This window comes from Copidosoma floridanum, unplaced genomic scaffold (assembly GCF_036245765.1).
Source record: "Copidosoma floridanum isolate Cflo_tuat_1 unplaced genomic scaffold, Cflo_Japanese_pri ptg000007l, whole genome shotgun sequence".
Taxonomy (NCBI): domain Eukaryota; kingdom Metazoa; phylum Arthropoda; class Insecta; order Hymenoptera; family Encyrtidae; genus Copidosoma; species Copidosoma floridanum.
Window position 1 is genome coordinate 4,005,947 of NW_028321884.1, and position 12,728 is coordinate 4,018,674.

Here is a 12,728-nt window from a genome sequence, read left to right on the forward strand (position 1 = left end):
CGTTCATATTATTTGATGTTAATATAAACGTGATAAACAATAGATACAATACAATCATTAACCAATCTTTTCTCTGAAAAACCGCGTTATATCGAGAAAGTCTGATGTTGCAAAGTATTTATTTCGATTTCTTTTTGAAGATTGCATACATTTTACCATTCGATAATGTAAAATCACGAAAAAAGGTAAATCGACAATTTTTTTATTTATAGTTCCTGCTTAATACTTAAATTGGTTGAGTAATATTTGAATCTTAAGAGATGATCGCTGTAGTTTTTTCGTAGAGATGAAAAAAAAAAAAAAAAAATTTCATCCTCTAGTAACACTGTGTCCATGTAATTATTATTTCAGTATTAAAATAATAACAGTAAGATTTGCTTGATCCTTTTAGTCACTGTTCGTCGATCGAACCCCTACGGAAGGCTATCGATACTTTTCCGTTTGTACTATAACATCCGGGGGCCATTATTGTCCACTTTTGTTCCGAACCGTTAAGTGTTCCAACTCTGGGTTTCACATCTTACCACGGACAGGGTGAATTTAGTTTGATCATTGATTCCGAACGTAAAAGTACACGTAAAAATCAACTGAAAATTAAAGAAAACAAGTTTGTAATGATGTTTTGATGTAATTGTGATTGAGATGTGTGAAATGAGTTGTACATTATTTCTATCTAGAATCAAACAACGCTGAATTACGAGACACATCCATTGTACCAAAAAAACTAAGTGGATCGGCATGAAAGTTGGCATAAAAAATAGAATTTTGTTCAGGATGTGGAAAGAAACGTTTGGCTTTGGCAGCGTCGACCCCTTGGAGTGCCCTTTTTATTCGAAAGATCCGCCAGCGAGTCCGGCTGAAAAAGCGCAGGCGTCGGAGTATCGACTAACCTGACTCGCCAACTAACAAAACCGGCTGCTCCCGTGCGTGGGCGGTTCTCTCCCTCTCCGCATCAGCTCCAGGCGAGGAAAAAACATCGCACATCTGTCAGTTCTCTGCGCATATACGCAGGAGAGAGCGTCTCCTCTCTCTCTCTCTCTCTCTCTCTGCGACTGTGCCGTATAGGACGAGGCGTGCGATGCACTCCATTGTTATCCCCGTGTATACTTACACAGCCGCTTGCCCTCGCACAAGTGTAGCAGCGGCAACATGAGTCTGATATGATCGCCGAGTGAGAAAAACAAGTGCAAAGTGCCGGGTTTTTTTTCGTATTTCTTGGCCAATAATGAGAATGGCACATTGAACGGTCGCGGGGGAGAGAGAGCGAGTTGGGCGAGATGGCGTGTTCGGGTGGGAAGAACAGGCTTCAGACGCCGAGTATGCTAGAACAGCTCCTCGAGGAGATCAACTTCCAGAGGACGAAGGAGATGAGACAGCTGCTCACCACCAAAGATGGTACGGTTTGTCTGTCACTCCATGGAGATTATTGATTTTTTTTTTTTTTTTGCTTTATTGTGAATGTGATTGGTGTTTGCATTCTATACGTACTCCACCTTCCTTGATTACAATATTGTCCCCTTTTCATTCCGATTACACGTTTTAAAGCTCACAATCTGCAAGTAGTTCTATCGGTACAGTATAACTTTTTTTCGTAAGCTTTATCGTCATTGTTTACAAATAAACAATGTTTGTAAATGTGTTTCCTACGCCAACTATGTATTTTTATTCGAAATAATATTATTATTGTCTTTTCAATTGGTATTTTCAAACTTTATTTTTTATTGGTTATTTACGTTGTCAATGAACAATTGATCAAACTATGGCGTCATCCCGGCAAAACAAATCAAAATGCATTGCGCGTACGCAAGCACATTGTACTCGTGCATACGTTTGCTAGGATTATGTAGATATAAAATTATTTTGCCCAACTACTACCAATATCACAAATATTTTCTCAAGTTCCGCGTTCGCTCGACGAATAATATCTTGAAAATTTTATGCTCATTTTTTAATATGTTGTCAGGCATGAAACATTTATTCGGCAAATGTGACGAGATGCAAAACAACTTGTTTTGCGTTGAATTTTTAATAAAGCCGTATCAGTAGCACACTACAACGTTCTCTAAATAATCGTAACTTTTTGTACGCGATAAAGTGCAACGAGAAATCCCGTATCTCTTTAAAAAGCTACGAGAAAAATTACGTGCGTTGACTGCGCATATGAAACTATACCTATACTCTCCTCGTGAATAAACAACACAGAACTCCAATCTTAACTCCACGTGCAGGAAAAAAAATTCTTGCATGAACCTTTTTTTTTTTTCTTTTTTTATTAATCACAAGTTCAAGTTATTTATATATCTTTGCCATTTTTTCGTTCTTACCTGTACCTTTTGTGCGAAAAACTTTAATAATAAAAATCTTTTTGTTCGCGATGACTCGGAACTTTTGTCACGCGAATCTCCTAAATTTGCCACCCGGCGAGTTTTACCTCTTTGTGATGCAAGTCCTCCATCTCCTGTCGCCCTATTTTTTCCCCATCTTCATAAAACCTCGCTCGACCTAATAATTGATTTCCAAAGATTACCGATGTGGAATAGTGTCGGAAAGCACTTTATTCCCATTTGGCTTGCCACAGATCTAATTGCAAATGAAAAAAAGCTCGTTTAATCTTTCAAACGCAAGCTCAAAATGAAAAAAAGAAAGAAAAAAAGTGCCCAGATTGTGTTTACCCGCGACTTAACGACGACGACGTCAGTTTCGCTCTTGTGAGAAGTCGAACGACAGAGCATTAAAGTCGGGATGGAAGGGAGGCGAAAGCGTATAGTAATCAGCATGAATCTTTAATGAAACGCCGTGTCGGAGCCACTTTGTTCAGGATGAATGCATTTTTCATTTAGCCATTTTTTTTTTCCCCCTTACTCTGGTGTTGAGGTAAATTCAAATGAAACGGTGCTGGTTGGTGACGAGCGTTGAATAAAATGTTGAAGGCAACCTCGTGGACTCGGGCTTCGTGATGCTTCAGGGCACGACCTACTGGACGGACCTGTTTGTCCGGCACTTTTTGTTCCAAGCCGAGCACACGATAGACGGGGACGATCTTCTCTTCTTCGTGCGGAAAAAGCACGTTAAGACGTCGTCGAGGTACCTGCCCAAGTTCGAGACCGAAGTCGACGTGTTCCGCAAGGACAGCAAAAAGCTGCCCATCGGCGATCCCGACATCGACTGGGAGGAGACTGTCTACCTGAATTTGGTCGTCCATCAGTTTGATTACACCCTCACCCTTGCCATTTGCACGAGGACCAGCCCCAAGGAATTGCAGGTGACAATGCCCATTTGTCTTGGCAAAGCTGTAATCTTACCTAATTACACTCATTCATTTCGTGAAATTGAAATTGTGTACGAGAAAAGAAAAAAAGATCAATTATCCGTGAGGGATATTATTTTGGTAGTAAACGAAGGGTATCCATCACTGTATAGGTAACTAATGTGTATTTTGTACGCTGCTCTCGTGCAACAGGTGTTGAGAAGACACTCCCAGAAAGTGTACGCCAGTCCGAGTCGCCGGCGAATGGACGCCAAGGGCGACCTCGAGGAGATGACGTACCCGCACATCTGCTTCATGGTCGACAATTTCGACGAGGTTTTCTGTGATATCCTAGTCAGGGACGGGGAGATGGTGTGCGTCGAGCTCGTGGCCTCCGACAGGCAGGGCGCGGTGCAGGGCGTCATCTTCCTCGGCTCCATCAGATACGACGCGCTTAAAAAGGTCTACGACGCCAGGGTAGGTGTAAACTGCTGTTATTATTTGAAATGTAAAAGCAAAGATTTCAATTTGGCCGTTTGTTTTCCGATCGGTACCAAAGCAGTCGAGCTTGAGCACGAAAATGGCACAGAGGATGACCTTTGGCCTGTTCTCGGGGGCAACCACGCAGAGAGTTGAGTTCGTGAGAATGAAAGGCCCGAAAGGTATGCACGATACTACCAAACTTAATACGACTAAACTCAATTCCTATCCTATCATCGCCGTGGGTGCCCCAAAATGGGAGTACTCTTAATGGCCCTTGATTAATCCTACCAGAGTCAATTGACCATTTTGGCACACATTGATGGCGAGAGTGAAATAATTTTAAAACCCCTTACAGGCAAAGGTCACGCGGAAATGGCAGTGACGAAGCCCAAAGGCTCGGGGGCGGAGACCCCGACCTCGGAGCCGGGGTACTGCCTGACGGACGCCCTCGGGGACGCCGACTGGGACGACGCCGAGGAGCTTTTCCTATACCGGCACCAGCGCCGATTGTCGGACCCGAGCTCGAACCTCAACAATTTCGTTCGCGGGGGATGGCGCACCAAGCCCGAGAGCGCGGCCGCCAAGGCCAGGTCGGAAAACGAGGGGCTGGACTCCATGGCCAATGGGCTTAGCGAGATCGAGGCCGGGGATCTCAAAGATGGTAATCACGGGGTGCTATGTGGATACGACAGATCGCATACGAGTCTTTTTTTTCCTCTCTTTTTTTTTTTGAATATTCGTCTCTTGTGTTTATTACGCATAGTATCTTACAATACTTACTTAAATTATCCATTATTGATTATAAACTCTATGGTGTCGAGTCCACAAGTATACGTGTCGCATATTTGCACGATCTTAACTACTCTGCGTTCGCTTGTATACTAACAAATCTTTACCTCTAGCATTCTAACACATACATTTCCAGCTAATTTTCCACCTTTTTCTCTTTTTATCCTGTTAACATTCAATCTACATAGTTGTGCATGCCAAACTACTTCTGTTCCATCTGTTTTTTTTTTTTTTTTTTTCAATCTCTTTTTTAAATTAATTCAAATGGTTCATATTATGTAAAATAAAACACCTTATACTTTGGGATTGGATTGTGCGAAGGTGACAAAAAATTTCGCCGACAAGTAAAATATGAATCAATACAACCGCAATTCCATCATACCATGACGAGTTTACCAGTTAGAACATACTTGCTATGAAAAATATTTTTAGGTACAGATTATATATAGTTTCTCCCAAATTCAAGTGTCCGCAGTTGTTACCATTGTAGTATTTTAAAAGTTTGTTCTGAAGCACGATTAAAATTTCACGTAAACATACAGTTTTTTAATAGTCAAGTAGTATATAAAAATACGCTTCATACGATCACAAAGACAACAAACGCCTGTACACGGTAGCACAGTAAGAAAATGAATTAAAAATTTCACATAAAAAAATCCAAACCGTTCCGAACGACACGCCAAACCACTTGTGTAACTTCTACGGCACCCTAAAACATGAACGCATCAGCCAATCGCCCATTTGGCATGAAAATCGTACAAAAAAGAAAAAAAAATGAAAGTAGGCAAAACAAAAATCACATGTCTCGGACGCTTAGGCGAGAAGACGAGCAAAGAGCCCGAGGAGGAGGGTCGGGGTGGTGGGCATTGGCCGTCAGCCGATACGCCCAGGCGAGTAACCGGAACACGCTCGGCTCAATCGTCGCCAGCTGCCATACGCAGAAACTGCGCTAGACCGCATCATAATCGCCCTGCTAGCTGTTACGCGTCGTCCAGGTCGCCCTTGTTGCTGTCCAAAAGGGATCGAACCTGCAGCGATGCGGCCCCGCCTTGCGGTGAGCCTCACATTCTTCTGAAGTAGAAAAAAAAAAAAAAAATTAACGAGTATCTCGGAGGGTATAACTTTGATATACATGTTACGGAAGATGCTCAGGCTTTTTTTTCATTGCAGAGTGAAAGCTTGAGTCACGAAGTATAATTATACGTAAGATCATTGTCTTTGACTTATGCAGCTTCCAGCTTGCTAACCAGCTTGTTTGGTAACCGTAGGCTAGACCCGCTTGGAATAATACATTGCGCGCTAAACGATGGATGCATTTTTGCTATAATTTTTATTTATTTATGGAGCTTCTACTGGATATAAATCTTGATAAAGTTCTCACCTTTAATAATTATTTATCAATGCTTAATTAATGCTAAATAAACTAATTCATTTAAGATTTTTTTTTTTTTTTTTACTTGAGATAATGAGTATTAAATCATTGAAAAATCTTTTAAAACATGAGATTTAAAAACGTATCAAGCAGGGTTGCGGTACTTGTAATTATTTAGTCATCCGTTACTTTTATTTCTTACAGATTTTAAATAAAAAAACAAATTCATTCAAACTTTCACACTCTTTACTTTCAATTACAAAATATTTTATTACTTGTCGCTTTTTTTGTGAGCGAGTTGAAAATTTTGTTAGGCAGTGGAAGAGTAATAAATTTTTTTTTTTTTTTTTTTACAAAAATCATAATTTTATAACTAACTTTCGTTAATCTTGTACCTATATTAATTTGCTTGACATAAAGTTATGGAATTTCATAGTGATTCGCAATTTTAATAAGTTATGAATATTTCAGTTTTAAGTTAATTTTAGACCGCAATCGTAATTTTAATTAATTTAAAATTAACTTCATTGATAAATTATTTTTTATTGTATTTAAAAATTTCTAAATGACAAATTACGAAAACGATGGGTAATGAATTTTCTCTGACTTAATAATCAACAGTGTAAAAGTTGAATTGAATGTTTTTTTTTAAACTCAAATACGCAATTAAATAATTAAATTACAGTCACTTGTTAAAAACGATGAAAAAACGTCACAAAAAAACTCCGAGATTCTCCAAGCTAAAAAAAAAAAAAAAAAAAAACCCCACCTCGAGGCAACAACAGCTTCGACTCAAAAAGAATAGACTCGAAAAAAAAAAAAAGAAAACTTTGAAAGACAAATATTGAAAAGCCGACAAAATGTACTCGAGGGCGGCCGAGAGAAAGATTGTAGAGTAAAAAAAAAAAAAAAGAAAAGAAAAAAAAAAGAAAAAAAAAAGGCAAGCCACCTGCAATATTGACGTGTGTACATGTAGGTCTGAAAAGCCAAATCTCGATGGAAAACGAAGAGGAAGAGCCACAGTCGCATCAACCCATCGAAGTGGGCAGCGAAATGGGCACGTCACCAACGAACGACAAAAGGGTGCGCCAGAAACTCGGCACCGGGGCGATCCTGGTCAACGGCAAGGAAGAGCTGCCTTGCTGCGACAACGAAAACCAGGAGCCGACAGCAGGCGAGGAAGCCCAGACTCGCAGCCAACGGCTCGCGGAGCGCCGAAGGGGCAGGTCGCGCAGCCTCATCCACGAAAAAACGACCCACCTGAGCAGCAGTTTCGAGGACGCGACGCATCACCACCCGTTGAACGGCTGCAACGAGGACGACGAGACAGCCAAAGCCAATGGTAACGACGTCGCGGATACAACGAGCCCGTGTCCACCCGAGCGAAGCGCCACGTTGCCCAGGAGACGCAGGCGGCGAGCTTACTCGAGTTCCCTTGGGGCTCAGCCCCTTCCGCCCCATCGCGTCACTCCGGACGGCACTGCTATCTACTACTGGTGCGACAGGGGTACGCGAAACTATATTACACAGCCACCACCACCACTACCTCTACTACTCTCACAGTGGATCTTTAGTATTACCCTATATAATATATACCTATGTAACCAGAGTTCGGATGGATCCTTTCTTTAGGAATTCGGCTTGAGTGGCTCATTGCTTGAGACATCAGGCATACGTTGACAATTGAGGCTGTGCGATCTATTGATTGTATTGTATGAAGCTCGTCGTTATAAAACCACGCGAATTATTCTTACAATGACAATTGTAATTTTGTGAATACGCAACTCCCTTATAAATATATTGTACATGACGGAACGTTTTTTCGTTGCATTTCTACAGTGGGTTTATTTCGATGTGGTAAAAAAAAGCGAAATAACGTAAACACGTAAATGTGTTACGTTATTGTAATCCCTATATTACAGTTGTCGATGATGAAACATATCATGTAAATAATTTTAATAACGATTGTAAAAGACTTTGAGAAGCGAATTCCGTATTAAGGGTCTATTCGAATTTTATGTAAAAACTTTATCTCCTGTAGATCTAGATATTCGTAGAAAATAACACAAAGTATATTATCCATACGCACACGATGGTACAAATAAATTTTTTGTTTTTAACATTTTTTTTTTTATAATAATGAAAATTAGTTGAGACAAGACTTTTGAACTTAAATATATCTCATACGGAATGCGTGTTTCGATTTAATTTCCAAACTCATTGTTTGACGCTTTTTGATAAAGCTGAAACCTATACGTATTACGTTCTCACCCATTGATAAAATTATCTTTACGTCACAGATAAGGTGCATTCAAAAGTTCACTCGAAACAAAAAATGTATCCCCCGTGTCGGAAACATGCTTATATTGGTGTCTGTATACATATAATAATTATACACACGTGGCATGAATCAACACACGTTCCCACAGCTACATTGTTTTTTTTTTCAGTGTCAATATTTATCTATATGTCACTGTTTTCGAATTAATGTCTGTTTTGTAATTTTTACTTTTTCACGATTACGAAACACAATGAATAAAAAGTTATTCCAGAAAACATATAAAACAACTTGTTTGACAGTAACTAGTTAAAACAAGAGTATAATAGCGAAAGTATACAAACTGTAGAATAGTCTTATTATTTCGTACTGATGGTAGAGTGAATTGAATGAATGAACATAAATTCCAGTAATTAGTTTTCCTTCAGTACGGAAATAGTTAGTTGCACCACTTTTGTGTTCACAAAGTAGTTGCCCTGCGTGCAGTGTGAAAAAAAAATTGGCTCAACTACTGGATCGAAAATTTTTCTGTTACCAGAACTCGACGACGGTGCTTACAATCCCCTGTGGACGATGCGAGGGTTCACCCAGACTTTCCACTTTTGGAAGGAGACCAAGAGAGCCCAGTCCGCGCCCCTAAACGCCTTTCTCACGTACATCCGGTTGCCCTGGTGGAGCATTGCCAAAGGTACGCATCGGGACATTACTTGGTGTCCTCGCCATTAGAACTAAAATATAAATTAAAACCACTTCCAGACATACTGGATCACCGAGAAGGTCCGATCTTGACATTTTAACCGGTGCTGCGTACCTCGTCGTCAATGCGAAGACAATTCCGTTACCAAAACGTCATCGCGTCTGGCAGAGGCTGGCATAACTTTTCAACGTGTACAAATGAATTTACTAACAATAAAACTGATTCAACGTCCCACTGTCTAGTGTATTTTTTTCATTTTTGAGATGATAAATAATATATGATAACAATAAAATAACAAATATATATATATATGTGATAACGAGACATTTGTTAAAAATAAAGAATTGATCTACAAACGTATAAAATAGACGTGTTGATTATTATTATTACTTTTTTTTTTGTTATTCATTTCAGCCTCTTGTGTGACGGGAGGAAAAATTTAACATATAAATAAATAATATACTTGTTTCTATCACGTACACGTACCACCTATGGTTTCTACAAAAGGGATGTTATGAATCACACGAAAAATTTAAATGTCTAAAAAAATCTCACGCGTAGTTATACACTAGGAGGATGGAAAAACAAACAAAGTATTACATCTACTCGTATCATCATTAATGAAATATATACGAGGAAATCCACAAAAAATACCCCGTTTTTGTCCCCCATTTTAATAAAAAAAAAAAAAAAAATGTATTTCAAGGCACACACAAAATGAGTCTCCTATCTCAAAGGTGGGCCTCAATTAAAATTTTTTTTGTTCAAATGGGAGATAAAAACGGGATATATTTTGATGTGGATTTCCTCACACACATTTGCAAAAAAGCATCACGAAAAACCGTAAAATATACTTAAAAAAAAAAAAAAAAAAAAAAAAAAAAAAGGCACTACAGTAAATCTCAAACGTACAATGCGCCCAGCGCAAAATGCAACGAAATCCACCTCGCGTGTACAAACGTATAGCCTCGAGTCGAAGGGCCGACTCAGCGTTTCACGAGTTTATCCTGAATCTGCTGCAACGTCTTGCCCTTGGTTTCCGGCATGCAGATCAGCGCGTAAGGCACGACCAGCAACGTCAAGCCGCAGTACGTAAAGTAAACGTTGCTCTGGCCGATGAGGTCGATGAGCGGCTGGTACGACTTGGTCGCCACGAAAGCGAATATCGCGCTGGTGAGGCTGCACATGCAGGCCGCTATGCATTTAACGTTCGAGGGGAAGAGCTCGCTGAGAACGGCACTCGGCACGCACATGAGCCCCAGAAAGAAGGCCACGTCGAACAGGAAGATCGACGCCACGGGCAGCCACTGGAAATCGTCGACGTCGATGCCGTGGTCGATCAGCCAAAAGTGACCGCCGAGGCCGGACATTGCGACCGACACCCCGAGACTCGACGCTACTAGCAACGCTCGCCTGTAACAATTAAAACACCCCCAATTCTCATATTATAGTGAAAAAAGAGCCTCTGCAAAGAGAGAATAAAATAGCGGTATATATACCTACTAATGAAAAAAAAAAAAAAAAAAAAAAAAAAAAATCGTTTCTCCGAGTTATCTATCTAGCTTCTTCTTCGCCGCAAGTGTGCGTATTTTTTGAGCCGTTGGGTTAATTGAATTTATTTGATTGTGCAATCCCGACGATACGTGATTTTTTTTTTTTCCTTTTCTCCGACACTTTGGGAGAGGATCGGTATCGGTTTAATTGAACCGCTGACGCAACGCGATCGGCTAATCCGCGCGCAACGACAAACCGGCGACGATACCGGTAATGATGACGATAATGATAATGAATTACCTGCCGCATCTGTCGATCAGGACGATCGATAAGACGGAGGCGACGACTGCTGACGCGCTCACGTAGACTACCACGACTTTCGGCTCGACTAGGTGGGACTTGGCTTGGATAAGGATGATTTCCATGTAAAACAGGACGCTGTTGAAGCCGCATATCTGCATGAAGGTCCACAGCACGATCACGAGGATCGTGGCGCGCATGATGACCGGCTGGCGAAACTGGGCCAGTTTGTCCACCAAAGACTCGGAGCTCGCGCTCGAGACGAACTTCACCACCTCTTCCAGCTCCTCCGAGGTTCTGTCGCCAGCACGGTACCACTCGATCGAGCTCCTCGCTTTGTCCAGCTCATTTACTGATTTTTCACAATTGAAATGCCAAAAAAACAAGCCGCATTAGATTAAAAAAAAAAAAAAAAAACGGACGTAGTGAGTTATGATAGATACCTTTGACTAGGTGATGGGGCGACTCGGGCAGCCAGGCAAAGAGGACCATGAGGAGCAAGCAGGGCACGAGGTAGATGGCAGCAGAGACTTGGTGGTCGAGGTAGCAGCCGGCGAGGTTGCCGAGCATTATTCCAAAAGTACCGCCACAAGCAGCCAGGGAGACGAGGGAGCCTCGTATTTTGGGTAGCGCCACTTCGCCCAGGTACAAGGGAAACGAGCTGTAGGTCATGCCGAGGCCCGTGCCGCCGGAGAAGCGCGCCGCGTACAGCCACTCGGCGCTTTGGGCCAGTATGATCAGGGCCCAGCAAATGCTTATGGGGAGCAAGGTGAGGAGCAACGTGCGCTTGCTGCCGCAGTAATGGACCAAAATGGCCCCCAAAAAGGCACCCAACAACCGTCCCAGGTTCAGCAACGACGCGACCCAGGAGGCTTGGGCGAGGGAGAGGTGCAGCGGGGAGTCCGAGGCCGTGAGTTTGGCCAGGTACGGCGACGACCAGCCCGAAGAGAACCCTAACTGCACCATTATCATGGTCACTGTGGAATAGGAAAGTTTTCAACGGGTGAATACACAACGTCGCTTATATTGCCCGATCGAGTTGGCTGATGATGATGGACGAGGACGTGGATTTTTTTTTTTATTTTAATTTTCAATCGATTGAAACTAGTTGCGTACATTGCATAAGACAACAATGAATATTGAGCGGAATAAAAAATAAAATCGACTATTACCGAACAATGTGTTTTTTTAAGCTCACTTGGAGTGGCATCGTCGTAAATAAAGCTTGTTGAAGCTCGTGTGTATTTTCAGCTCTAGTGGTTTTTATTGAGTCCGGCTTTAGAGATAAATTTGACCGGTATTACAGTTGCACTCGGTTGTGCCGTAACGTATGCGTTTGGGAATTTCCATTTCATCGCTGCTTCGAGAGAAGCTTTTTTCTTTTTTTTTCTACAACTTTTGATTGTTTAATTAAACATAACTTTATATAAACTTTAGACGTTTTTTTTTTTTAGTCAAGTTTTTCCCTCGTTTTACCGTTTTCACATTACACGACGATATTTTAATTCACATTTTCATTTCAATGATATTACTGATCATCAACTTTTACAATTAATTTATCAATTAATGGTTCAAAACGTCATTTTTACCAATTAAAATAACATATATTCGTACAAAATGAAATAAAGTGAATGCGCAGTTATCAAGAAAATGAGTTACACGCAAGATACAAGAAGAGCAAATCTGCATACGAGATACTACAGTATAATTGAAAAAAAAAAAAAAAATAAATAAAAGAAACAAGAAAAAACAGAGTTTAATTGGAGAAACTCACCCCCAAAGCCAGCAAGCAGTTGAGGAAAGTATTTCCTCAAGCCGGTGGTCTTCGTCACCACCTGAACCATTTTTTCCTTCGTCAAGCTCGAAAAGTCTTCACCAAAAAGGAAAAAAAAAGTAAATATCCTTCCGACCCGTCCGCTTCTTTTCCCAGACCAACTCGCGGTCGTCCGTCTCGATCTCAACTATACGTAAGGATTAATTTCCCGCTGAATCTTCTCTCCTGCGCAAGCCAGCGAGCAATACGCGCTTCATGAATTACCGTTGAGGAATCAATTGCTCTCTTCTTCGT

At 41.1% G+C, this 12,728-nt stretch overlaps 2 protein-coding genes across 5 annotated transcripts; one reads left to right on the forward strand and one right to left on the reverse strand.

Moving 5' to 3' along the window:
• Nucleotides 1-1,016: 1,016 nt before the first annotated feature.
• LOC106636986 (uncharacterized protein KIAA0930 homolog) lies at nucleotides 1,017-9,214 on the forward strand. Of its 4 annotated transcripts, none has more exons than XM_014349596.2 (9): nucleotides 1,017-1,395; nucleotides 2,931-3,262; nucleotides 3,461-3,724; nucleotides 3,807-3,909; nucleotides 4,086-4,391; nucleotides 5,337-5,573; nucleotides 6,868-7,398; nucleotides 8,708-8,857; nucleotides 8,926-9,214. In XM_014349596.2, the coding sequence occupies exons 1-9, from the start codon at nucleotides 1,278-1,280 to the stop codon at nucleotides 8,964-8,966; spliced, it is 2,082 nt and encodes a 693-aa protein (XP_014205082.2). In that variant the 5' UTR covers nucleotides 1,017-1,277; the 3' UTR covers nucleotides 8,967-9,214. The 4 variants fall into 4 exon arrangements, with proteins under 4 accessions (XP_014205082.2, XP_023246904.2, XP_014205086.2 ...); XM_023391136.2 differs by having other exon boundaries at nucleotides 3,810-3,909; XM_089588809.1 differs by lacking the exon at nucleotides 2,931-3,262 and having other exon boundaries at nucleotides 1,313-1,395.
• A 530-nt stretch (nucleotides 9,215-9,744) lies between these two features.
• LOC106637683 (facilitated trehalose transporter Tret1-like) lies at nucleotides 9,745-12,728 on the reverse strand. The gene is made up of 4 exons (XM_014350560.2): nucleotides 12,435-12,728; nucleotides 11,104-11,637; nucleotides 10,661-11,012; nucleotides 9,745-10,279 (listed from the first exon to the last, which is right to left on the reverse strand). The coding sequence occupies exons 1-4, from the start codon at nucleotides 12,502-12,504 to the stop codon at nucleotides 9,853-9,855; spliced, it is 1,383 nt and encodes a 460-aa protein (XP_014206046.2). The 5' UTR covers nucleotides 12,505-12,728; the 3' UTR covers nucleotides 9,745-9,852.